General features: G+C 40.7%; 1 protein-coding gene across 1 annotated transcript in view; it reads left to right on the forward strand.

Moving 5' to 3' along the window:
- ptdss2 (phosphatidylserine synthase 2) overlaps positions 1-25365 on the forward strand; it is a 121395-nt gene extending 96030 nt beyond the window's left edge. The window contains exons 9-12 of the mRNA XM_041197786.1: positions 7233-7347; positions 8082-8227; positions 10652-10837; positions 21338-25365. Of these exons, the coding sequence (XP_041053720.1) occupies positions 7233-7347; positions 8082-8227; positions 10652-10837; positions 21338-21479 (589 nt within the window). The 3' untranslated portion in view covers positions 21480-25365. The remainder of the gene's footprint in view (positions 1-7232; positions 7348-8081; positions 8228-10651; positions 10838-21337) is intronic.
- Positions 25366-27376: the final 2011 nt, after the last annotated feature.

The following is a 27376-nucleotide window of genomic DNA, read 5'->3' on the forward strand; positions in this document are numbered from 1 at the left end:
TTGGAATGGTGTTACGTGGAAGCTGTGTATGGCTTGGATTCTTCTCATTCATATTCAGTTCTAAGTACCCCTGTAAACTGTTGCCTTAGCAGCAGGATGACTGGTGTGGGAATGGGGTTGGTGGTGCAGAGGAGATGGGGAATGAGGAGAGTATCATTGGTTCAATAATTGAGTATGTTGAGGTTGGATGTGAGAAACATTGGAAGTGTAGAGAGCTTGCCTCCCACCCACCCTGCCCAGCGCTAACATCCCCCGCCCCCGGCTGCCCAGCACTACCCCTGGCCCAGCACTAATATCCCCCCACTGCCCAGCACTAACATTCTCTCCACATCCCCCCCCTGCCCCCAGCACTAATATTCTCTGCCGCCCCCCCCCCGCCCACCCACCAGCACTAAAAGGTTTTCAAAGAAATACGGCTTGCTTTAAGTTGCTCGAGCATTAAGCAAAATGGTTGCAGTGAGTTATACTTGTCCAGTCTTAATAGTTGGTAACTAGGCGGATAGCTGAAAAGTTGCCATCATTTTGCATTGGTTTGATTAAATGCACCACATGCGGGGTCACATCATTTGGAGTATTAAGTGCTGGATTTAGCAGTAATTCAGTGCTTTACTCGCCAATATTCAGTACACCACTAAAATCGGTTTGAAAAAATCAACTGGTAGAACAATATGTCATGGAACCAATCAGGGAAGAGGCTATTTTAAATGTTTTGTGTATTAAGTCAGAGTTAATTAGTAATCTCAAAGGGTTCCTCTGGGGAAGAGTAATTATAATAGAATTTCACAATATATTTGTGAGCGACATACATACTAGAGCATTGAGCTTTGAAAAATTAAGAACTCTATGGGAAGAAGAGATCCAGCAATGGTTAACTAACGAGGTTAAGCTTAGTGTTGGATTTAAAGAAGAATCTTATAATATTGCCAAGAGTAGAAAGCCTGAGGATTGGGAGAATTTTTGATGTCAGCAAAACATGACCAAAAATGTAATAAAAAGGGAGAAATTAGAGTAAACTAACCAGAAATGCAAAAAAAACAGATTATGAGTTTATATAGTTTGTAAAAAGAGAGTAGCATAAGTGAAAGTGGGTCTTTTAAAGGCTGAGGCAAAATAAATTAAAATGGGGAAGAAGGAAATGGCCGAGGCGTTAAACAAATTTTGTCTGTCTTCACAATCAACGTCACAAAAATCACCAGAAATACTGGGGAACCAAGGGTCTAATCAAAGCGAAGAATTTAAAGTAATTAAGATTATCAAAGAAAAAGTACTGAAGAAATTAATGGTACTAAAAGCCAACAAATCCCCTGGACCTGATTGCTTACTCTAGGGTTCTAAAAGAGATGGTGGCAGCTGTAGTGGTGGTCTTCCAAAATTGCTTGGATTCTGGAATAGTCCTAGTGAATTGGAAGGTAGCAAATATAACACTGCTATTCAAGAAAGGAGGAGGAGAGAAAATGGATTTGCAGGTCAGTTAGCATGACCTAAGTTGTTGGGAAAGTGCTGACATGGCATTTAGAACATGATAATATGATTAGGCAGCATTCATGTGGTTTTATGGGAGAGAAATTGTATTTGATGAATCTATCGGAGGTTTTGTGGAAGTAGCTCATAGAATAGATAAAGAGGACCCAGTGGATGTAGTATATTTCAATTTTCAAAAGATATCTGATAAGGTGCACACACAAGGCAAGGGCTTGTGAGGTTGGGTATATTAGCATGATTAGAGGATTGGCTAAAGAACAGAATACAGGGTAAAAATAAACTGATCATTCTTAGTTTGCCAGGCATTTTTTTTATTTGTTCATGGGATGTGGGAGTCACTGGCTTGGCCAGCATTTATTGTCCTTGCTTAGAGGGCATTTAATAGTCAACCACATTGCTGTGGGTCTGGAGGCACATGTAGGCCAAACCGGTCGGGACATTAGTGAACCAGACAATCGACTAATGGTTTCGTGGTCATCATTAGACTTTTAATTCCAGATATTTACTGAATTCAAATTCCACCATCTGCCTATGGTGGGTTTCGAACCCAGGTCCCTAGTCCATTTCCCTGGGTATCTGGATTACCAGTCCAGTGACAATACAACTATGCCACCACCTCCTTAATTTGCTACAAGGGTTGGTGTTGGGGTCTCAGCTATTTACAATCTGTATCAATGACTTAGATGAAGGGACTGAGTATAATGTATCCAAGTTTGCTGACTACAAAGCTAAGTGGGAAAGTAAGCAGTGAGCAGGCGTGAAGAATCTATAAAGGAATTTAAGACAGGCTTAAGTGAGTGTGGGAAAATCTGAAGTTAATTACTTCAGTAGTAATCATAAAACAACACAGTATTTTTAATCTGGGTGCCCTTGGACACGTATTACAGAAAGTTAACATGCAGGTAGAGCAAGCAATTATGTAGGCAAATTATATGATGGCCTTTATAGCAAAGGGATTAGAGTACAAGACGTAAGGAAGTCTTGCTGCAATTGTGTTTTGGTGAACCCACACCTGGAGTAGTGTGTACAGTTTTGTGTGTCCAGTGACTTGTATACCCAAGGAAAAATATACTTGCCTTGGAGGGAAAGGTAATGAAGATTCACTAGATTAATCCTGGGAAGAAAGGGTTGTTCTATGAGGAAAAATTAAGTAAAATCGGCCTACACTCTGGAGTTTAGGAGAATGAGAGGTGCTCATTGAACCATCTAAGATCCTGAGGGCTTATCAGGATAGATGCTGAGAGGCTGTTTCCCTGACTGGTGAGTCCGGAACTGGTCTCAGGATAAGAAATTGGTCATTTGGAACTGATGAGAAATCTCTTTACAGAGTTGTAAATCTTTGGACTTACCTACCCCAAACGGCTGTCAGTCTTTGAGTATATTCAGGGCTGCGATTGATAGATTTTTAAACTCAAGAGGAATTGAATGTTATTGGGATTGGACAGGAAAGTAGAGCTGAGGTTGAAGATCAGCCCTGATCTTAAATGATGGAGCAGGCTCGAGGAGCCTTTTGACCTACTCCTATTTCCTTGTATATTCTAATCTTTAAAGAAGTAGCTTTAGGCTGCAGTCTGGAATATAATATGTACAGAATCAGTTTGCAACTGTAAAAAAATGACTTTGACCGCCTCTAACACCAATAAATATTCTCTGGCTTTTTACACATTGTAAATGTGGTCCTCGGGAGCCTTGTTTGATAACCTGCCATTCCAAATCAAAATCGGAGACTTTAGATCCTAATTGCTAAATGGGATGAAGTTCAGCTTTGTGGTTAGTTTAATTGGCAACTTAGGAGGCCCAGTAATTTGGATTCTTTATGTTTGAGTATCACTTACGGTGAGACTGTTGCCTATCTGCTGTTAGTCACATTCCTGCAAAATAAAATGGTCTCTGTGAAGTGATGGAAAATTGTGCCCCAAAACTAACTCAACAAACTACCGATTATATTTTCCCCTCTCGCAGTTCTACTCACTGTTCAGATGAAACATTTCAATTGTGTCTGTAACACAAAATGAAGTTTTTTTTTAAATAGACTGGATAATTGGGTTAGCTAGACCAGCATTTATTTTCTATCCCTAAATGCCTTTGAGAAGATGGTGGTGAACCGCCTTGCTGAACCACTGCAGTCAATGTGGCGGAGAGACACCCACAATGCTGTTAGGGTGAGATTTTCAGGATTTTGATCCAGTGACAGTGAAGGAATGGTGATATAATTCCAAGTCAGGATGGTGTGTGGCTTAGAAGGGAAACCTTCCCATCTGTCTGCTGCTCTTGCTCTTCTAGATGATAGAGTCATGGGTTTGGAAGGTTATGTTGAAAGAGCCTTGTTGAGTTTCTGCAGTGTATCTTGTAGATTGTATACAATGATGCCACTGTGTGTCGCTGGTGGAGGGAGTAAATGTTTAAGGTAGCGAATAGGATGCCAATCAAGTGGAACGCTTTGTCTTGGGTAATGTTGAGCTTCGTAACTGTTGTTGGAACACTGCGCTCATCCAGACAAGCAGAGAATGTTCCATCGCATTCCTGACTTGTGCCTTATAGATGATAGACAGGCTTTGGCTGGTCAGGAGATGAATTACATGCTGCAGAATTCCCAGCCTCTGGCTATTACAGTACTTATGTGGTAGCCCAGTTAGATGGCAAACACCTCTTCCCCCCCCCCCCACACACCCAACACCCAGGATGTTGATGGTGGAGGATTCAGCAAATTAATGTTGGTTAGATTTTGTTTGGCATTTGTGTGGCACAAATGTTAGTTGCCTGTCATCAGCCCAAACATGAATGTTTGTCAGGTCAGTTGCTGGGTGTGAGCACATACTGCTTCAGTATCTGAGGAGTTGAGTGTAACTGAACAGTGTACAGTCAGCGAGCATCCCCGCTTCTGACCTTATGTTGGAGGGAAGGACATTGATGAAATCATTGAAGATGGTTGGGCTTGGGACACTATCCTGAGGAACTCCTGCAATGATATCCTGGGGCTCAGGTGATTGACTTCCAACAACCGCTACCATCTTTTTATGCAAAGTATGATTCCAAGCAGAGAGTTTTTCCCATTGACTTCAGTTTTGTTAGGGCTCCTCGGTGCCACAATCGGTCAGATGCTGCTTTGATGTCATGGGCAATCACACTCACCTCAACTCTGGAATTCAGCATAAAGTCCTGCGTTGTAGCTTCACCAGGCTGGCATCTTATTTTTAGGTATGCCTGGAGTTGCACCTGAGGAGTATGAGAGAGAATTTTCTTACACTCGTCATTGAACCAGGGTTAGTCTACTGACTTGATGGTAATAGTAGAGTGAGGGATATGCTAGACCATGAGGTTATAGATTAAGGATACAATTCTGCTGCTGCTGGTGGCTCGCAATGCTTCATGGATGCCCACTTTTGAGCTGCTGGACCTATTTTCAATTTATTCATCCAAGATGGTGGTAGAGCCGTACATCTTGGTTGGTGTTGCTATGGAGTTAAGTTAATGTCAAATATTAAATTTCAGTTTCACCTGTTATACTCATGGAACCTTTTAGAAGAAGCAGTTAAAACTGTTAAAGCAACGTAAGATGGCTGTAACAGGTCATCTAACATGTCTGCAACTGCAAGTTGATCAAGTTTCTGGAAGTTTTCAATATGGGTTACAACTAAGATGTGATCAGGCAAGCTTCCTGTGGAATTTCATACCTGCTGATGTCAAGGGTTACTTCAAAGATGGACTTAAAATAGATTTCATCATTTGCAGAAGTGATGGCTTGGGCATTTTAAAAAAAATCACCTAGCAACACAATAACCAAGGTTAGTCCAGACATGAGCTAATCAGTTACCTTTGTGGAAAATGCTATAGTTATAGAGACAGACTTCCTGTGATCATGTGACCCATTTTGAAAAATCATCATCTACAAATCCCTGCTTGGCAACCTAGAGAAGAAACATGTGAAGGCAGCAACCTAGCTGTTTGCCTTGTTCTTTCTTTCAACTGAAGTAAACTTTTCTCTAAAGAAAACTCCAAAGCAGTGTTTCCAGGAGGAAAACCCAAGGAACACAGCCTAAGAATTGCCTCGGCCACAAACCACAGGCATCGTTGGCTCAGCCAGCATTTATTGCCTATCCCCAAAGGCCCTTGTTCAGAGGGCATTTTGAAGAGTCAACCACATTGCTGTGGGTCTGGAGTCACATGTAGGCTAGACCAGGTAAGGACAGCAGATTTCCTTCCCTAATGGACATTAATGAACCAGATGGGTTGTTTTTATGACAATCGGCAATGGTTTCACAGTCATCATTAGACTTTTTATATTCCAGATTTTTGCTTGATTCAGATTCCACCATCTGCTGCTGTGGGGTTTGAACCCAGGTCCCCAGAGGATTACTTGGTTTCTGGATTACCAGTCCAGTGATGTGTCCATTACGCCACTGCCTCCCCCAATAACTTTAATGCAATAAAAACTAAACCCTCAAGTGTTTAATTTCAAGGAAGCCTATCGGACTGAGTTCTTTGCAATCAACATGTAAACAGTTAAGTGCATACACTAAATTAGCATGTTCATTCTCATAAATTTCAAAAAAACCCTGCTATGATCAGCCAAAGAGTCGGGAGAAACGGGGAGTCCATGCACCCCTTCCTCACCTAGTTGTAACTCGGTGTGAAGACTGGACTTTGTCTCCACAAGGAATTTGCGGTTATCACTCCTAAGAATACTGCCTTAGACAAATGCATCTGTAACAGGTAGATTGGTGAGAGAGGTGAAGTAGGTTTTTCCCGTCTGTCAGTTCTCTCACCACCTGCTGCACACCCAGTCTGGCAGTTAGGTCCTTCAGGACTTTGCCAGTTCAGTCAGTAATGATGCTGCCCAGTCACTCTTGATGGATGTTTAAGAGTACATTCTGTGCCCTTGCCAACTTCAGTGCTTCTTCCGTGTGGTGTTCAACATGGAGGAGCGCTGAGGGGGGAAGAATAGATTGTGATCAAGTGGAGGTTTCTTTGCCCATGTTTGACATGATGCCATGTGATGCCATGGGGTCTGAAATCAATGTTCAGGATTCTGAGGGCCAATTCCCCCTGACTCTATACCACTATGCCACCCCTCCACCTCTGGTCTCTGTCCTGCCAATGGGATGGGACATAACCAGGGAATTGTGATCAAGGAGTTTGGGATATTAGCTGAACTAAATGATTTAGTTACTATGGCTGTCAGAATGTTCGTTGACTAGTCTGTGGGGCAGTTCTCTCAATTTTGACGCAAGTCCCCAGATGTCAGTGAGGAGGACTTTGCAGGGTTGACTGGCCTGGTGTGCCTTTATCATGTCTGGTGCTTAGGTTAATGCAAGGTGGTCTGTCCGGTTTTATTCTTCTTTAACTTTTCTGTTGCCGTTTGAGACAGCTGAGTGGTTTGCTAGGTCTTTTCAAAGGGTAATTAAGGAAGAGTTGACCTCATTGCTGTGGGCCTCAAGTACATGTACTCTAGGCCAGCCAAGGTAAGGGTGACAGATTCCCTCCACTAAAGGTTATTAGAACTGGATGCGTTTTTACGGCAATCCAGTAACTTCTTCATTATTATTATTCCAGATCTATTAATTAAATTTAAATTCCCACAGCTGCTGTGGTGGGATTTGAACTTGTCTCCAGAGCATTAGTGTGGATTATTAGTCCAGTAACATTGCCACTCTGCTACTGTCCTCCACTTATAAACAGGTATTTAGTAAAGATGGCCAGAGTAATTTTTTTCGTGATTTTTATTTGATATGGTTCTGCTTATCCTTCAGAGGGAAAATCAAGCGCATTGCTTTCCAATTTACGCCATACAGCTGGGTAAAATTTGAATGGAAACCAGCCTCAAATCTTCGCAGATGGCTGGCAGTTTGTGGAATTATTTTCATGGTAAGAAATTGGATATATTGTGTCGCAATTAGATGTGAATATTCATTTACAAATTTTACTTCCCAATATTTCAAAATAATTTTGTATTTTTTGACACATTGAGTGTTTAGGAATGGGAATAGTTTAATGTTTCTTTCACAGCTGCAAATTTCATGACTTGCAGAGCAGTAATGGCAACATAGCACTCCTAAGGTCTTTTATTTGTCTTATCCGTGGAGAATGGATAATCTGTGGTCATGTGAAGCTGGGAAATGGTCAGCCAACAGGTTTCCCCAGCAAATATAGGCTTAAAATTGACCAGAAAAAGGTGTGATCCTTGCACTGGTAAGGTGATCGAGGTCAGTTTTGTCCTTCAAGGCAGTGAAATGTTGTCCCAACTTCAACTTTCCCCCTTCTCTAAAATCTGATGTGAAGCACTTCACAAGGAGAAATGCTAGTATGAAGCCCCCTTTTGATCCATTTCTGTTTGTCAACATCAAGCTTGGCTTTTAGAAAAATGGGAAAAATGTACATTTTTCTTAAGCTTTGTAATCTATGCTACTGTTCCTTTAAAATAATTGTATTTTAAAAAAAATAGTATTTGTCGTTTCAGCGACAGAAAGAAGAAATGGTTTAGTTTCACATTTCATTGTTCTGTTTTTTAAGAAAAGCACCATTGACAATTTATTTTCATTCGTTGCTCACTTCAGTTATACTCCCAGCAGCTCTAAACAGCCCTTTGTTTATGTTTCCAGTTCTTGCTTGCGGAGCTAAATACATTTTACTTGAAGTTTGTCCTCTGGATGCCCCCTGAACACTACCTGGTCTTGCTGCGTCTCGTTTTCTTCGTGCATGTAGGAGGTGTAGCAATGCGTGAGATTTATGACTTCATGGATGACTTGTAAGTATCTGTTGCGAAAGAGAGCCCACAGATTAATAATATCGTTAGGTTCATTTAACTAAGTGGCAAACTAAGACCCTGGACTTTTATTGTTGTGTGAAAGTTTATCAGTGATGTTCAATCCTTGTGGTGATGTTGCTTTCAAATGTGCTTTTACCTCTAAAATATGCTGCGTACATTCAACTATTCAGTAAAAATCTCTCTCCACTATTGATTCACCAATTTTGCCAAAAGATATAAATTAAGTCATTTAGAACATTTAGGGTTTGCCTTCCGCCTTAGTATGTAGTGTTTTAGAAAAGGACTGGGCGTTGCTCATGGCAGTCAGTGACCTCTCCCAAGTCAACATGCCCAGCATCAAGGTTGATCACTGGGCAGGGCATGTCGTTCACGTATGTCTGACACCAGACTCCAAAGTAACTGCTCTGCTAAGAACTCAGCCACAGCAGGAGCCTCCCAGGAGAACAGCAGAAAATGGTTTGGGGATGTCCTCAAAGCATCCCTGAAGAGGTCGAACAAACTCACTGACTAATGAGATTCCCTGGCTTGTGACTGACCAAAATGGTGAAGGTTAATTTAGGAAGGCACCAAACACTTTGAGAGACTTTGGGAACATGCAGAGAGAATTCAAGATGTCAGTGAGCACACAAACCTCTAAGCAATTCATCAACCCTGCCTTTAAAGCACCACCTGCTCCACATGTGGCAGAGTTTGCAGATCATGCATTGGACTTAACAGGCATTTCAGAACCCATCGAACCAGGGTGGAAGCAAGCCATCATCAATCCAGAGGGAAAGCCTAAGAAGAAATGACTCATTGGCCACATCACATTCAGTTTAAGCATCATTGGAACTTGTCCACATTGCCTGGCATTGTGGCTCTACCAAATGATGTACTGAAACATTGAAATAGTGAAGCAACCTAAAATCCAAATTCCTATTGCTAAATTAAAGTGACCAGTTTCTGGTTCAGATTTGACTCCTAGTCAACAAGGTCCACTTCACGTTGGCTACCACTCCAGACACTTTTCCAGGGGCAGCTGAACTTGCACTTAAATACCAAACTGTACCTCTATTTCCCCTCCCCCTGCTCACCTCTCTCTCCCCCACACCCCCCTCCCAAACCCCTGCCAACTCTGCAATTTCTTTCGCTTATTGTTGAGGTTCTCAATGAAACTAGAATGTAAACCTCCTTTTAAACTCGAGGTGCAATGAACGTTAAATGGTCACTGGTGGAGCAACAGCCTGCATATACTTATTTTTATCCAATGAACTTGCCCAGTAGTAAAACAGGAAGGGCCAGATTCCAAAGCTCAGTGTAAGTGGGAGCTTTAAAAAAGCAAAATATCGCAGATGTTGGAAATCTGAAACAAAAACAAAAAATTCTATATTGCTCAGCAGGCCTGGCAGCATCTGTGGAGAGGGCAATAGAATAATGTTTCAGGTGAATGACTTTTCATCTGAACTAAGAGTTTAGGTATACTTCCTTCACGACTTGCAACCTTCCTGGAGATGTTCCGGTGGGGTAAATGGCCTGAGGCTACTTTACATTGATTTTGTGTCTCACTCCTCTTTTTCTGGTCTCCATCGCCCACTCCAATTTCTTTCTCTCTCTCTCTCTCTACCACGCCCCCCCCCCACTACACCCAGAAAAGAATCCAGGGTAAAGCGCTTCTGGCAGCTGAGCAGCAAACTGGAATGTATAGTGTAGTGCAACTAACAAGCACACAGAACCAACATTCCCTTTAAGATGCACAGATATGGCATGGACTACACAATGCAATTAAAGCTTAGAGAGAGCATTGCTTGTTGCCTTATGGGAATTAAATTTTAAATATGTTTTCCCGGACAAGATCAGAGCAAATCCAGATTTAATAACTTAAGTCTGCTAATTAGATTGAATGGAGCAATTGCTTGTTTGTAGCATGGTGCAAGGCCATAAATGTAATCTTTGTTTATTTTTTTTAGAGTAAGTGAACATTTTATTTTGCAGAGCGAGTGAGCATTTTCTAAGTGTGTCCCTTTTTATTAACTTACTGCAAAAATCTGCATCGGTCTAAAGAAAGTCAGTGTCAGATACAATATAAATGAAGCAAATATTTCTTCAAATAGAAAGTTTTGACTGGATTAGAGGGAGCCTAGGTAGTCTCATCATTGAGGCTGTTGAAATGCTTTGCATATTAGATGAAAAGGAACTGAAAATTTTGGTACTGTTTTACACAGCAAGTGATGACCCAGTGTACATCCTTGAAGTTATTTCCAGTGGAATTAACCGTTCAAGTTTTATATTGTGGGTAAACTTGAAGACAACTGTTCCATGACTGGTCATTCTTTCTAGCTTTCTAAACTGATCAAAGTATAAGTTTCAATCAAATTGTTATCCCTGTGAATTTTTGATACTTGTATTAATCACCTTTCTGTGCAGGAAATTCCATAAAAAGCTTGGCCAACAGGCTTGGTTGGTAGCTGCGATCACAGTGACGGAATTCCTAATTGTGCTGAAATATGACCCATATACACTTACGCTGCCGATTCCTTTCTACGTCATCCAATGCTGGATCCTTGGATTCATACTAGTCCTGACTTGGACAATATGGCGTTTCTTTATACGGTAAGTTTTATTCATGAATTTATATTTTCTACGATATATTTGATAGATAGTGTGGTCAATAATTTCCCTGTCCATTAGAGTTTTAAATAAACAATTCATAATACTTAACACATGACTTAAGCACCCAATTAGTTTTACCGGAGCCTCCTTGTCAACTTGAATATCTTGCCAGTAGCCTCGAATTCCAGGCATGCCTTTCATGTGCAAAAGTGATTGTTTTCTGTATTCAATGCTGATGGGGCTTAGACCTGTCAAGTTTATGAAAGCATTGTGCAGTATGTGATCCTTCTGCTGTGATTTTTTTTTTACTTTATAGAATTGGAGGACATGAACTAAAAGTATTTTTTCCTTTAGAAATTTTAGTTTGAAGGAATTTTCAAAGTGTACATATTCATAACTTGCATCATGTTAGTCAACTTTGGACTTGTATTTCCTCTATTTACACTAAGATCAAAACCTAAAAGGAACTTCATGCACCATTAAACATTATTCTTGTTTACTAAACTAACTTGGCTTGGTTCTTGAACTGTTTTCTCTTTGGTACATTTTCTCCTGTCTCAAAGGTGAAGACTCTCGGCTCCAATTATCAACCAGGAATCCTCAAGTGCCCCACCCAAGCACCCCTTTATCAGAAAGCCTAGATAATGAATGTCTAAAGGTTACTTGACTGGAAACCATTGTATCAGAGCCAAGTCCTCTTCTCACCTGAGACATTACTGAGTACCAATCAGGAGAAGAACTCTGTGATTTTTCTGTTTAATTTTACACTGGGCCCAAGTTTTAGTATCCCAACTGCTAGCCCTGGCTGAGATCAGATAACTTAAGAATAAGCTAGGGCTCTAACCTGGGACTTTTGGCTTTGTGTGACTTAGTGCATGACACCGAGCCATTAGAGGAGTTTTTAGTCTGTTTTAATACATATTATAAGTAAAATTCATGATGTCCTTGGTGTGCGCATGCACACATACATGTTTTATATACATCTATATATAGTGCTTGTAAGTTTATTTGGCACAAGGTGTTGAATTTGTGCTTCAGACGAATTAATATCTCCACCCTAACTGCTATGGGAGAGAATATTTCTATCACATGGCTGTATAAGATGTGCCGCCGAATCAAATTTATATGATCATCTCAAAAACTTTTAACCATTTAGAAAGCCCCCAACTAGAGTATACGTACTTCAAGATCATGTCCAAATCACATTCCAAAGATCTCCGCAGACTGATGAGATCCAATAAGGGACATGTTGTAGAAATAATGAAATGCCAGATTTCCTCAAACTGGTTGTCAGTTTCGAAGTATTAGAATGCAAAATTCCTCTGGAATTGAAAGGGAGACTTTTGGAGGCTGACAAACAAATTAAAGAAAATCTTGTGAACTAGCACTGAGAAACAAATTTGTGAATGCATCTGCTTCCATCTCTCATTGTAACATTGCCTACCACTATTCTTGCCTCAACCCATTTGCCACTGAAATTCTCATCCATGCCTTTACTGCTTTCAGACTCAAACTTTTTAAAATGCTTTTCTGTCCAATCTCCCATTCTCTATTCTCTTGGAGATGGGCTGTAACTCACAATATGCTTCACAAGGAGCAAAAGCAAACAGTTTGTCCCTGAACAATATGCGATTTTAGGATGAGTGACCTAAGGTTTGATCAGAGGTAGCTTTTAAACGGTATTTTGAGAGAGGGGTAGAGGTTTAGGAAGTGAATTCTAGGGCTTAAGGCCCAGACACCAATGATGGATTGGTTAAAATCCAGGATGCGCAAGAGGCCAGAATGGAGGGGTGCAGAGATCTTAGAGGATTGTAGAGCTGGAGGAGGTTACAGAGATAGGGTAACTATAGAGAAGTTTGAAAAAAATTCTGTTCCTTGTTTAAAATGTAGACTTTAGTGGAGCGGAAGCCACTGTAGGTCAATGAGCAGATGAAAGATTAGTGAGCACAAGTTGATACAAGTTAGTAGTTTTTGATGAGCTTGAGTTTATGGAAGGTGTAAGATGGAAGACCAGCCAGACAAATGTTAGAACAGCCGAGCCTAAAGGTAACCAAGGCATTGATGAAGATTTCAGTAGCAGATGAGCTGAGGTGGGATGGAAATGGTTGATGCTATTCAGGTAGGTAGGTGATCTTGGTGTTGGAATAGATATGTGGTCAGAAACTCATCGTGGGGTCAGAAAGGAAACCAAGGTCCTGAATGGTCTGGTTTGGCCTCAGACAGTGATGTGGGATTAGGGAATGGAGTTTGGTGGGTGGCTGAAGGCAGTGTCTTTGGTCCTGCCAATATTTAATTGAAGGAAATTTCTGCTTATCCAGGACTGGGTGTTGGGCAAGCAGTGTGACAAATCCAAGACAGTGGAGGATTGATTGATATAGTGATGAGGTATTGTCATTATATATGTGAAACCTGACATTGCGTTCTTGGATGATGTTGCTGAGGGAAAGCATGTAATTGAGAAATAAAGGCCTTGGTTTACTCTTGGGGTAATGGTTTGGGTGCCCAGGCCTGAGTCCTTGGTGGCTTAGATTTGCTCTCAGTGCCCCACATCTCAAAATGAAAAAATCTAATCACTTTGTTTAAATCCTCTCAAAGCCTCATCCCTCACTTTCTCTGTCAGCACCCCCCTCCACCACCACCCCCCAAACTCTGTGCATCTCTGACACCATCCTCTTGTTCCTTTCAGCCCTTGGGCTCATGGACTGCCATTCTCTGCCTAACTTCCCCCACTTCCCATTTTCCCCCTTACAGAACGCTTTGGCCATTTTTTTGTTTAGCACTCCTAATCTTTACTCTTCTAGCTCAGTATCTGTTCCTGTAAACTGACTTGGAATATTTTTCAATGTGAAATACAGAATTAGTGTAAGTTGTCATTGTTTTTGCAGTGGGACATATCTTTAATTTTTCCTCAAGGAAAGACTGTTGGTCTAAGGAGACAAATATGACTGCACTGTCTTGCTTACTTGATACTGAGTCTAGTGCTAACCTTTTCTCAGTCAAAAGCATGGAATATCCTTGGAAGCCAGGTTACCTTGACTTTCAGGATTCAGTCAAGGAGCATGTTTGCAAGATGCTTTTGGTAAAAACTGTGAAGGTTGAGTTATTCATTGTGGAGAAGCAAATTCACAAGATACTTTACCAGGGTTATATCAGGGATGACTAACTCAAGTTTTGTGGAGGCAGTAGAGAATCTAGGTTTGTTCTCCATGGAGCATAAAAATCAAGATGAGATTTTATGGAGGTGTTCAGAATTGAGCGTGTAGATAAGGGAGAATCACTAGGGCTAGTGCACAGAGGGCACTGATTTAAGGTAACCAGAGGGGAGATGGAGGAGGAGTAACCATTTACACAGTAGTTTATGATCTTGAATACACAGACTGAAAAGGTGGTGGAAGCAGATGCTGTAATAACTTTCAAAAGGGAACTGCATAAATACTTAAAAGGGAAAAAATTGTAGACAAATGGGGAAAGAGTGGGTCAGTGGGACTTATTGGATAGATCTTTGAGAGAGCTGACACAAACATGATGGGCTGAATGATCTTCTGTGCTAAGGTTCTGTTTTCTGAATTATCGTAAGGCTACGGAATGTAATTGTGCTCTAAAGAACTTGTCTGGCATCGGAAGTGTCATTCCTATTTTTGGCCCAAGTACATAACTAAGAGTAATTACAGTTATTGTTTTCCTAGTCGTTTGCTGACAAAATGAAATTTATTGTAGCATAAATTGGCTGTGGTGTGACTTGTAAATGGAGGAATTCGTAATTGATCTCTAATTCTGGCATTCAATTAGATTATGTAATTGAAACATATGTGTTTACTGATGCCTATGCCAGAAGCAGGTCTATTTTTCAGATTGGAGTATTGCAGTTGCTTTTTCCCCCACCCTAAGGTGCAAGTCACTGTAAAAGTATACATTTCTTAAATGATAAACATTTAGGAGTTTGGCAACTGTTGATTGGAGTAGATCTCTTTTTTTCCCCCTAACTAATACATATTTGAACACTTTGAATCAAATGTTGAAGTATCAATGATTTTGATGTGGGAATAATATAACTCTGTTGGCTAACCTTACTGAGGCATGTATTAACACAGGTAGACATTTTCATTAGAATGGCTACCAGTGAAAGCTATGCCACCAGAAGACAATTAAAATTGGATTGTTCATTTAGGATGTCACCAATTGGTAGAAGTTTCTAGGGAGGCAGGTCTAAATCTATAGCAGAGTGGGCAATACAGTTCTGTCGAAGGGTCATGAGGACTCGAAACGTCAACTCTTTTCTTCTCCGCCGATGCTGCCAGACCTGAGTTTTTCCAGGTAATTCTGTTTTTGTTTTGGATTTCCAGCATCGCAGTTTTTTTGTTTTTATATTAATACAGTTCTTTTGTTGTGTTAACCTTCTAAAAATTCAACATCTCCCTATGTGCAGGTGACTTTTTGAAACTTAGTTGGATTGGGTGGGTGGAAGGAGTAAATAAGATAGGAGCAGGAGGAGTATTGCTTCACAATGATTTAGGCTTGGTAAATAGCAGACCAGTGACCTTTGTCTGCTCTTGCCTACTTTGTCGGTCAAAATTGGTATATAGCTAATGCCAATTAAAACATTTTAAATGGCATGAATAAATTGGAATGAAATGTTGCCTGTAGCTGCTGTATATCACGTTGTTGCTATCACTACTGAGTGGTTAGCTACCTGTGATGCAATGCAGCATGATCGGCCATTTGAATCTGAAGCATTATTTCATTAATCTAAAATATTTCTAATTGAAGTTTAAAAACTGGTGTTATCTCAAAATATGTATAGAGTCTCAAACAGGTTTTTGTTTTATCAACTAAGTAAATACAATTGCATACTGTTAACAACCCAATCTTGCATGCTAAGCAGAGTAAACTGAGCCCTACCTTGCGGTCCAGTCTCTTCGGTGCATGGAAAACACTTGCAATTTAAAAGCTGACTACCTGCACCATTGTTGCTGATTGTTTGCCGTCTTGCATGTGACCATGATATCATGCCTTGTTTACTGTGCAACCTGGGCTTAGCACCATTTGATTGATTCTTTTCCCCCTGTTTATAGTGGGATGTGCATATTCAGTCAGGTAGGTAGTGTGACCTTTCTTATTTCAGCTCCTTCCCCCTTCACTTCATCTCTCCCTCGCCCTCTCCAAACACTTCATTTTCTATACTGCCACTGGAGAAAAGTTGCACAGAAATATATTTATTGAGCTGTTGTCCGTGAAGCTTTAGCTCAGTTTCCATTAATTCCCATCTGTTGTGTTGTAAATGTAATAGTGCATGCCTGCCGTTATTTTTCATTTCCATCATAAGCGTAGGGACTGGTCTTTTCCAATACTTAATTTTAAGATGTAAACTTTAGAATTTTGGAGCCAAGTCTATTTCTCTCTTGACTGTATGGGGGTCTATAGTACACTCCCATAAATGTGATTGCTCCTTTTTTGTTTTTAAGTTCTACCCCGTATGGCTTCATTTGAGGAGCCTTCTAAGATGTCATCCCTCCTTACTACTGTAATTAATTCCTTGATCAATATTGCAATACCCCCTCCTGTTTTACCTCCTTCCCTGTCTCGCCTGAAGACTCTATACCCTTGAATATTGAGCTGCTAAATCTGCCCCTCTCTCAACCATGTCTCTGTGACATCAATGACATCATACTTCCATGTGTTAATTTGTGCCTCAACTCATCTGTCTCATTTGTCAGACTCCTTGCATTAAAATAAATACCATCCAACCTTTCCAAACTCCCTTGTGCCTTAACTGGTCTATAAGTTCTTTTGCTTTCCAGACTCACTTGCTCTTTCTCCTAATTTTGGCAATGCATCTCCCCCTGCTGAACCTCCTCTCAGGATCCCATCCCCCTGCCAAGTTAGTTTAAACCCTCCCCAACAGCACTAGCAAACCTCCCCGCAAGGATGTTGGCCCCATTCTGGTTCAGGTGCCCATCCACCTTGTACAGGTCCCAACGCCCCCAGAAACGGCCCCAATGTCCCAGAAATCTAAAGCCCTCCCTCCTGCACCATCTCTCCAGTCACGCATTCATCTGGACTAACTTCCTATTTCTATACTCACTAGCGCATGGCACCAGAAGTAATTCAGAGATTACTACCTTTGATGCCTTGTTTTTTAATCTTCCCAGCTCCCTAAATTCTGCTTGCAGGACTTCATCCCTCTTTCTACCATTGTCGTTGGTACCAATATGTACCACGATCTGTGTCTGTTCGCCCTCCCCCTTTAGAATGTCCTGTAGCTGTTCAGTGACATCCTGACCCGAGGCAACATACCATCCTGGAGTCATGTCTACGGCCGCAGAAACGCCCGCCTGACCCCCTTACTGTCACGTCTCCTACCACTATTGCTCTTCTCTTTTTTTTCCCCCCCCACTGTGTAGCTTAGCCACTCACAGTGCCGTGAGCGTGGCTGCACTCCCCAGAGGAAACATGACTCTCACCGTTTTCCAACAAAGAAAAATGGTTCTCGAACGAGATGCACCCTGGGGTTTTCCTGACTACCTACCTGACACCTTTCTTCTGACTGATGGCCACCCATTCCTCCTCTGTCTGCACTTCCGTATGCTGTGGGGTGACCACATCTAAAAAGTGCTATCTATGAAACACTCAGCTTCGTGGGTGCAACTCAGTGCCTCCAGCTGCCGCTCAAGCTCCGAAACTCAGAGCTCAATTAACTGCAGTTGGTGGCCAGTCAGAGCGCAAGGAGCATCTAGGACTTCCCACATGTTGCAGGTGGTACATAACACGGGACTGAGCTGCCTTGCCATGCCTCTAGTTAAACACAGAAAAAAATGTTATATTATTTATGTACTTTAAATAAAAACTAGAACGCTCATCTTTCCTTAGCTTAATCTATTTTAAACTGGGGAAAAACACTTACCCACCCCTCACCAATCAGCTCTCACCTTTGTGCTAAGGTCACTTTTTGAAGCTTCCCCCACACTCGCGCTGGTTCTGATCTCTCCGCCACGCTCTCGCGCTATCTTGTGATGTCACTCTTTTTTGAAAAAATACTTAATTCATAAAATATCTGAAAGAACATTACAAAACATTTCTAATTGGTCATCACAAAAAGTGCAATCATATTCAACTTTTCCACATGGATCACAAGGTGCTTCAATACAAACAGTGAATATTTACAGTCATATCAATGTGGTCATTACAGACAGTGAGACAGTGCAATGGTATTGGAGTTATCGATATACATCATGTTGCACTCTCGGGTGCTTCAATACAATTATAATACATTTAGTATTCACTACATACATTTATTGAGAGTCATACAGCCTGAGAGGTCTACACAATTCCCAGCCCCTCAGCAGAAAGGTCTTAGGTGGGCACTCTTGTTATTTTCAACAAGAATTGACTGCAGGGCACCCCCCACCCCCTGCCAATAGTTAAGCAGACTGTTAGCTATTTTGGAAGTGTTGTTCCATTCACAACAGTTTGAGATGGTGCTAATTGTAGAAGAAACTTCAGTATGTCAAATTGCTTGAAAATATATTCAAATTTCTTGTATGTCATAGTGTAGAAAATAATTGCGCATGAAATTAGACTTCACAGGTTTTAGAATGGTAAGTATGCACTTTGTGATGTATATAGCCTTTCCCGGTCTACATAGAATTCTGAGGAAAGTAGTTTATTACTGTACTTTATGCAGCTACTTTACAGAGGATCATTGATTTTTGGAATTTTCACTTATGGTCAACAAGTTGGGTCTATTCTGACAACTTTTTTAAAAAATCTGCAAATACCCATCAAGCCAATTACTTTCCTAGAAAGAAAGATCTTCAGGAGAACTGTCATGATGAGGGTGACTTGTTTTGCATTGATGATGTTTTTTGTGCTTCACAAATTTTCTACATTCACAGTTTTTCTTTGCTCTCCAATACCAGGGTATTTGTTGCATTGTTAAAGTAAGTGACAGTAAGTTGTAGTTAAATACTGCTGTAAAGCAATACTGACTGAGGTAAATATACTGCACAGTCATCACTACAGATTTCAAATTTTCTGATGCCAAACTATTTTGAACAAGGAAAGCCAGTCATCTACTTGGAGTCAGAAGCAACAAATAAACTGTTGACCTGAGGCTGTGTACACTTAACAAATAGACTTTGTGACCTCAGAAGAAGTGTTCCTCTTTAGCAGCAGAATAGCACATTGTAAATAACATGGCATAACCCTCTTATGCTTATGCAGTATCACTGAGATCATCATAAGAATGCCACACAGGACTCGCTAATATGGAAATAAATTTTAGTTGCAACTAGCCAACATAAGCTCTTAATTCTTGCACGATGAAAGCTGCTGCTGTAATTTGAAAAGGCTTCTGGGAAGGAGCATCAAGGCAGGTACAGACCACGCAAGCATAATCCAAAGAGGCCATTCAACCTGTCAAGCTTCCAGGGCCCACGTGTAATCATGATGGACTCTTCTGTGGGGGGGAGAGAAAAGTTGGATATGAATACTCTCAACTCCCCATTGAGAAATGGAAGAATAAAGCACTCTCTACTACCTCCCTTAAACGTCTTCTCCCTGCAAAGGGATTATTGTAGAGTGTTATAAGGCACAGTCTAGAAATAAAAACCTGGTACCAGTAAAAGAGCTGTGAAAGCTGTTGGATTGTTGGAAAAAGCCAACTGACACTCATTAATATCCTTCTGGAGATGAAACCTGTCTCCGGCTTGGGGCCCATAATAACACTGACATTGATTCTTAACCGTTCTCTGAAGTAGCTTTGAAAGCAGTCAGTCGTATCAAAACCACTACCATCAGTGGGTAACAAGGGATGGAAAATAAATGCCTGCCTTGCCCTGTCCTTAGCATTTTTTAAAAATTCAATACCTCCATCACCCCATGTAATGGCCACTTCCATTCTGCTTCATTCAGCTCCTTTTTAATCTCAAATTGGTTTGGACCATGAACACTTTTAATGACTAAATCACAAGAGGAACCATGTACACAAGAGAAAATAAGAGGATATGTGAAGAGCATTAAATGAAGTAAGATGGTAGAAGGCTTGTGTGGAACAGTCACAGCTGTGTGGATTTGTTGGCCTGTTTCTTTGTTCTATAACTCTATGTAATCTTGTTAGCATTCACTCTTGTTGGAAGGAGGTGGGAAGGCTCCATTCAAGGGAAACACTGCCATTAATGCTGCTCCGCTGGCACTGCTTTTCATTTCCATGTCCACAAGAGATTGTGGTTCCTTGCAATCACCCTTACTCTCCTCTTCCTCCAGCTTGGATGTTTAACAGTTGGCAATCAGTGCTGTCTCAGGGCCTGTTGACATGAATATGATTGAAGTGGGGCAATTGGTTTTAACTTCTCTCCGAGAGAGCACTCCCCTTTCAGATAGCTTGCCAACAGCCCAACTGAAATAGTCAAATTTCAGTCAGTTGTGTTTAATTCCGAGCTCTACTTCAGAATCAAACATGGAATGTTGTAATATCCAAAAAATTCTACAGCATATCATCTTTCTGTGTTCTGCATTTGTTGCTGACTTTATGCTGTTATTGCTAGTGTCAAATTTGTTCTGTAACATTGAAACTGAATATAATGCATTTAAATTGCCTCCAGCAATACCCATTTGAATAGCTAGTCAAACAGTGGAGTAGCTCAGAGTTCCAGGGCAGCAACTAGAGCTGCATAGTGTCAAATAAATCTTGTTCCAAAAAAGCAAATATTATGAAGTTGAGTGCATTCTTATACATGGTTTTGCCACAGGAGAGTGTAATGAAGGTTCACCAGAATGATTTATGGGATAATGGGATTGTCCTATGAGGAGAGATTGAGGAAACTGGGCCTGTATTCTGAGCTTAGAGGAATGAGAGATGATCTTGTTGAGGCATAAAACTCTCTGAGCTTGGCAGGGTAGATGCAGGAAGGATGTGAACGGCTGGGAGGTTTTGAACCAGGGAACACAGTCTCAGAATAAGAGGTAGGCCAGTTAGGACTGAGATGAGGAAGAATTTCTTCACTCAGGGTAGTGAATCTTTGGAATTCTGTACCTCAGAGGGCTGTGGAGTATGGTCAAGACAGAGATCGATAGATTTCTAGATATTGAGGATATCAAGGAATGTGGGAATAGGAATAGTGCAGGAAAATGTCATTGAGGTAGATGATCAGCTATGATCTTGTTGAATGGCAGAGCAGGCTTGAGGAGCCGAATGGCCTACTTCTCTGTTCCTATGTTTGAAGGACACTAAAGCATCTCCACGACAGGCGAATCCTACCGGCATAACTGTGACATTTTGCAAACCTTGGTGGTACTGGAATTATCATAAATTAGCCATTTTAACTTGTGAAAACTTAAGGGATTTCAAGTTTCTGTGGTAATCCATAATTAAAGTTGTTAGATTTGAAGCCTGATCATTCTAGAAGAGCTGGACAGGAAAAAGTTGAAACTCTTATGTGTGATGTGACATTTTTGATTATGATTGCCCATGTGGTACTATTGACACAGATTTGTTTCTAACAGGAATATCACGCTGCGATGGAAGGAAACAAGACTGCAAAAGCAGGAGAATATGAGTGAAAAGAAAAAAGTGGGCAATGGAAGTGCAAGTCTCTTTGTAAAAAGCAAACATAACAGCAATGATGTCCGACAAAGAAAATGTTGAATGTTACAAAGTGAAAAGACTGACTACTGTGCACCGATAAACCAGTCAATGATTTGAGCATCAACTGCATTACAAGAGCCTTGTTTCTTCATTGGGCGTCACCAGTGCTACTTCAGTTTTTGACTGAAGTATGTATTCTAAAGGAATCTTAATTAAATTCACTGGGTGTTTAATTTATGTATAAATTTTGCAGCACTAACAAAACTATCATAATTTCATGAAACTAAATCATACCAATGTACAACCCTTTGGATCAATATTTCCGACACCCTTTGCCAACTTATGGTTGTACAGATTGGTTCTAAACACCCATAGGTTCAACTAAACTCTCAAATCACATGCTAACATGGATTACAAACTAATTACTAACTTGGTCATCTCCTGCCAAGGACTTAACATTCCTTTATGGGAATTTTGAAGTGGCCTGCATTGTTGGTTCTAGGAGACCATTCAGGCTTCCATGCCTGATTAGAAATCTAAAAGTGCAGAAAAAGTTGTTGTATTACCACTCTACACTAGCCCACTTTAGTGTGCTTAGCAACTTGCGTAATACTGAATGTTGCTGGTTACATCTAGTGGTAGCATTGCACTGAAACACCAACCTTGTACTTTTGTTACAGGCATCCAGCCTTGGATCCATAAGTGTCCAGTTATGCATTTGGATACCTGGCTGCATTAGCACTGCTGGCCAGTGTTTTGTTAGAAAAGTTCTTCCTTATAACGCACAATACATTGAGAATTTTGGCAGATTTTTTTAAAATTTGAAAACATTTTTGCTTCATGAAATTACGATATTCAAACCCTTCAGCAATAGTGATCTTGGTTTTGAACTCTTAAAGCCATATATAACTGTCATTTTCATCCAGGAATAGAAATCACTGTTTTTATACTTGGGGTTAATTTATAAAATGATAGTATTACTTGAATTTTTTTTCCTTGTATGCTTCATTATGCCATTTTTTAAACTGGTAAATTTGTCTCTGAATATTGGGTACAAGGTAGGGTGAGTTTAGTTCTTCGAACAAAGCAAAAAAATGTACAGTGCTAAATGTTGAGATTTGAATAATTATACCGTAACTAATATGCTGTCCTGTGTTCAAAATATTAAGATTGCTGTGTTTTGTTGATAAATTATGTAAATTATACCTGGTATGATAAGCTAAGATGCCTTGTAAGGGTAGAAGGATATGGCATAATGAAGTCTGGGACATGTTCACTTTAGAGCAGTGCTCTGTGCACTCGACTGCACCTAGGCTGCTGGTGTTATAAAGCCATGGTGGCTATAAAAGTCAAACTAGGTGCCCAAATTTCATAAGGGATACCAAGATAATCACTCCAGAGAGCAATAGGAATTGGTATTGTTTTCATGAAACACTGAATCCTATTTAGACTGCAACACTCAGATCAGTTTGCCACATATGAGCACTTTGTGTAAAAATATCAAAGTATTGGTTGGCTAAATTTATTTATTCCCCCAAATAAAGATGATCCTGATGGAGTAAGACTTTCTTGTTGGAAGGTAGCCCTCTCCCTTGAGTCTGTTCCCCGACCTGTAAAATAAGCCTGTGCCTGAGGTAATGATGGAAACTCTACTTTCCAGCCATGGGACAGGCAATCCTGTTCCTGAAGTATCGTCCACACCACCATAATGTAAGCTGAACCTTCCCTTTAGCTAGCTTACTCTGCCTTGATGCAAAGTGTGAGGGTGGTCACAGCAATTCTCCCTCAGTCTGTCTCCCCCATCAACCCTGCAATAAAGTCTCAGTAAAACTGCACTGCACTTCAGGTAGAAATACTGCTGTAAAGATAGCCTGTCTGAGGTGTTGTTCACCTCATCCTGCTGTAACGTTAATCTGTCCCTGAGGTATTGTACACCTCATCCTGCTGTAAAGTTAGCCTGTCTCTGAGGTATTGTACACCTCATCCTGCTGTAAAGTTAGCCTGTCCCTGAGGTATTATATACTACACTATGCTGTAAAGTTAGCCTGTCTCTGAGGTATTGTACACCTCATCCTGCTGTAAAGTTAGCCTGTCCCTGAGGTATTATATACTACACTATGCTGTAAAGTTAGCCTGTCCCTGAGGTATTGTATACCTCGCTATGCTGTATAGTTGGCCTGTCCCTGAGGTATTGTACACCTCATCCTGCTGTAAAGTTAGCCTGTCCCTGAGGTATTGTATACCTCACTATGCTGTATAGTTGGCCTGTCCCTGAGGTATTGTACACCTCATCCTGCTGTAAAGTTAGCCTGTCCCCCAAGGTATTGTACACCTCATCCTGCTGTAAAGTTAATCTGTCCCCGGGGTATTGTACACCTCATCCTGCTGTAAAGTTAATCTGTCCCCGGGGTATTGTACACCTCACCATGCTGTAAAGTTAGTCTGTCCCCGAGGTATTGTACACATCATTCTGCTGTAAAGTTAGCCTGTCTCTGGGGTGTTGTACACCTTGCCCTGCTGTAAAGTTAGCCTGTCCCTCAGGTGTTGTATACCTCACCATGCTGTAAAGTTAGCCTGTCCCTGAGGCTGTTTTGTGCTTACTGTCATTGGAATGATGTACTAGTAAAATCTGAATGTAACCAACATCAGTTCCCAATTCGCTCAGGAAATCCACTTGATTTTTTTCTAACCTTTTGTGACTGTATTTTCATATGTTGAATTGTTAGTTGCATTGACTATATGCAGATTTTAGTTAACTTGATTTGCGTTTACATTAATTCTGAGCACTGAACATTTCTTACTGGAAAATCTCTTGGATTTCAATTAATTACTAGCAGTTATCAAACTAAGTTTGAGAAATTTGCAAGTCCTCCTTCATAGTAGTAAGTAAACTATAAATCTGATTTCTAGTGCCAAGTGTCCTTTGTGGCCCTCAAAGAGCTGGTGGGTTTCTTGAACCTGGGAATTTATGGAAATCGTTTTTATTGGGGGGCTGGTTAGAAATATTTGGGACCATTCTTTCAGACATATGGTGATAGAATGCTTGGAGATTATTGAAGTTGATGGAATTGAATAGGATGAAATAGACGTTGAACCCTTTGAGGCTTGGACATACCCAGTTTTGAACTTTTCTTGTTTTTGAGGATAAAAATTCATTCCAGAAGAGAAATGTTCAGATTAGTGTTCAAAGCCAGAACACCATTGGATTTCCTGTTAGCCTAATCAAAATTAAGAATGCAACCAGAATGCATTCTTGAGAGATAAGAGACCTATGTCCTGGAATCACTGATTGCCATTAGATAAATACTTGCTCCGACACGTGGGCGTATTGGAATTATAGGTATTGGGTGAATGAAATACCCAGTGCAGCACCTGCACGCGCTCTCCATTTTGAGCCTCTGGAACACTTCTGTCTTCAGTAATCACCAAATGAATGCAATTATGTACATTGATGTAAAAATGCTGTTGACTTCAAAAGATTAACAACCTGCTTTGCTGAGACATATTAGTGAGTAAAGCAATACTGAATACAATGCATTTCAGGGGATTCAATCATGCCAGGGACTGGACAAAGTGCCTAGATGTAGTCACTATCCCTCTACTGTTGGCCCTTAAGACATATTTTCAATACTGGTTACAGTACTTGTGCACATCACTACATCTTAATGATTTACTAAACTTCACAATATTTGACTGCTTTGATTTGTATTCAACACTAACTATGTTTTAAAAGATTTTATTTGAGGTACAAAAGGAATCGTAGTCCCTGTTTTATTCTCATTATTTGTACAAAACTGTCAAATCCTTATTACCAGTATATAACCTTTTGTAATGTGGATAGTTTTATGATTTATTTTTGCATAGTGATGCTCATCTCTCGACCAGGCATGTTTCTGAGGAATTGATTGTGGCAATATGTTCTCAATAAACTGGAAGATTTAAGATTGATGTTGCTTCCAAGCTTTAGAGTGTGACTAGCTTGTTATGAGACTGGGATCATCCACTTTGAATCAGTATGGAATCAAAAGTCTATTCATGTTGCAATGGCAGAGGGGAAGATGAATTATATTGTGTCAACTGAAGACATGGTATGAAATTATGTGCAATGGATTAATTGAAAAGATAGCTCCTTTTTTCTGTTAGCTAGGTTTGTCAAACGCTCCAGCAAACTGAACAAGTACATTCTCATCTGCAAAAAAGTGCTGATAGTGGCATTAAGGTAAGAACGCTGAGTATGATAATGGCAGAACAAGGGTAAGCACTGCTTGGAAGAACACCATGGAACAAGTAACATGGCCCTTTTGGGGATGGGGATAAAGGATAGAAAATGGGATAAAGGGATAAAACAATGGATAAAAATAAAAATAAGTGGATGAAAAATAAAAATGAATTTTGAAAAGGGTGGGGATAGAGGAGAGAGTTCATGGTCTGAAGTTGTTGAACTCGATGTTAAGTCCGGAAGGCTGTAAAGTTTCTAATCGGAAGATGTGGTACATTTCCTGCGGTTTGCATGGACTTCACTAGAACATTGCAGCAGGCCAAGGATAGATATGTGGGCATGAGAGCAGGATGGTGTGTTGAAATGGCAAGTGACAAGAAGGTCTGGGTCATGCTTGCGGGCAGACCAGAGGTGTTTAGCAAAGCAGTCACCGCATCGGCGTTTGGTCTGCTTTCTTACATTGATGTCACTATCAGCATTTTTTTTTTTAGCCCTACGACTACCATTAAGACTCCTTTTGTCCTTTTCCTGACATGTTTGTCAATCTCTCCTTTGTCCCCATCTATCGCTGGCCTTCTATCCAGCTTCACCTCCACCCCCCCTAAGGCAGTATAAACTTCATCACATTTTTACTTATCCCCAGCTCTGAAGAAGGGTCATACGGACTAGAACTGTTAACTCTGTTTCTCTCTTCACAATTGCTGCTGGACCTGCTGAGTTTTTCTTGCATTTTCTGTTCTTGTTTCAGACTCCCACAACGGCTTTGATTTTGCTTCCTGCTACAGACAGACATAACTTTTCCCCTACACAAAAACAAAAACAGCATTACCTGGAAAAACTCAGCAGGTTTGGCAGCATCGGCGGAGAAGAAAAGAGTTGACGTTTCGAGTCCTCATGACCCTTCGACAGAACTTGAGTTCGAGTCCAAGAAAGAGTTGAAATATAAGCTGGTTTAAGGTGTGTGTGTGGGGGGCGGAGAGAGAGAGAGAGAGAGGTGGAGTGGGGGTGTGGTTGTAGGGACAAACAAGCAGTGATAGAAGCAGATCATCAAAAGATGTCAACAACAATAATACAAAAGAACACATAGGTGTTAAAGTTAAAGTTGGTGATATTATCTAAACGAATGTGCTAATTAAGAATGGATGGTAGGGCACTCAAGGTATAGCTCTAGTGGGGGTGGGGAGAGCATAAAAGATGTATAAATAAATAAATAAATAACTTTTCCCCTGTTCGCTCACCTCTTGGGTATTCACAACAAGATGTATATTTTTAGAGGGAGTGATTTTAAATTCCTTTGAGCGTTGTGCCTTTTAATTAGAGCGACACAACAGGGTTTTTGGTAAGTTTAATTCACACAATACCAGGAAAATGCCATGAAACGCTCCCTCAAACAGACAGACATACACAAGCATAGATCAGTTTTACAGATGACATGTACACTTAGGCTTTAATGGAATAACAAGAAAACAAATTGTGTTTAAATTATCCTTTAAGATGAACTTGTTCAGGCCTGATGGTGTCCTCTCGTGGTTCTTCGAAGGTGAACAGAGGTTGGAAGTCTCTGGGTTTTTGGGCGAAGCTGTGGCCAAGCTTCTGTAGAAAACAAGATGCACTTTTGTTGCAAGTGGGAACAAAGTTGCCCTTCTTCTCACTTTCTCGGTTGACTGGTAATTAGGCAGGATTCTGTCATCTTGCTGGCAGAATGATTCTTCTAATGATTCCCAGACTGACCAGCTGC

The sequence above is a fragment of the Carcharodon carcharias genome, chromosome 10 (genome assembly GCF_017639515.1).
Source record: "Carcharodon carcharias isolate sCarCar2 chromosome 10, sCarCar2.pri, whole genome shotgun sequence".
NCBI lineage: Eukaryota > Metazoa > Chordata > Chondrichthyes > Lamniformes > Lamnidae > Carcharodon > Carcharodon carcharias.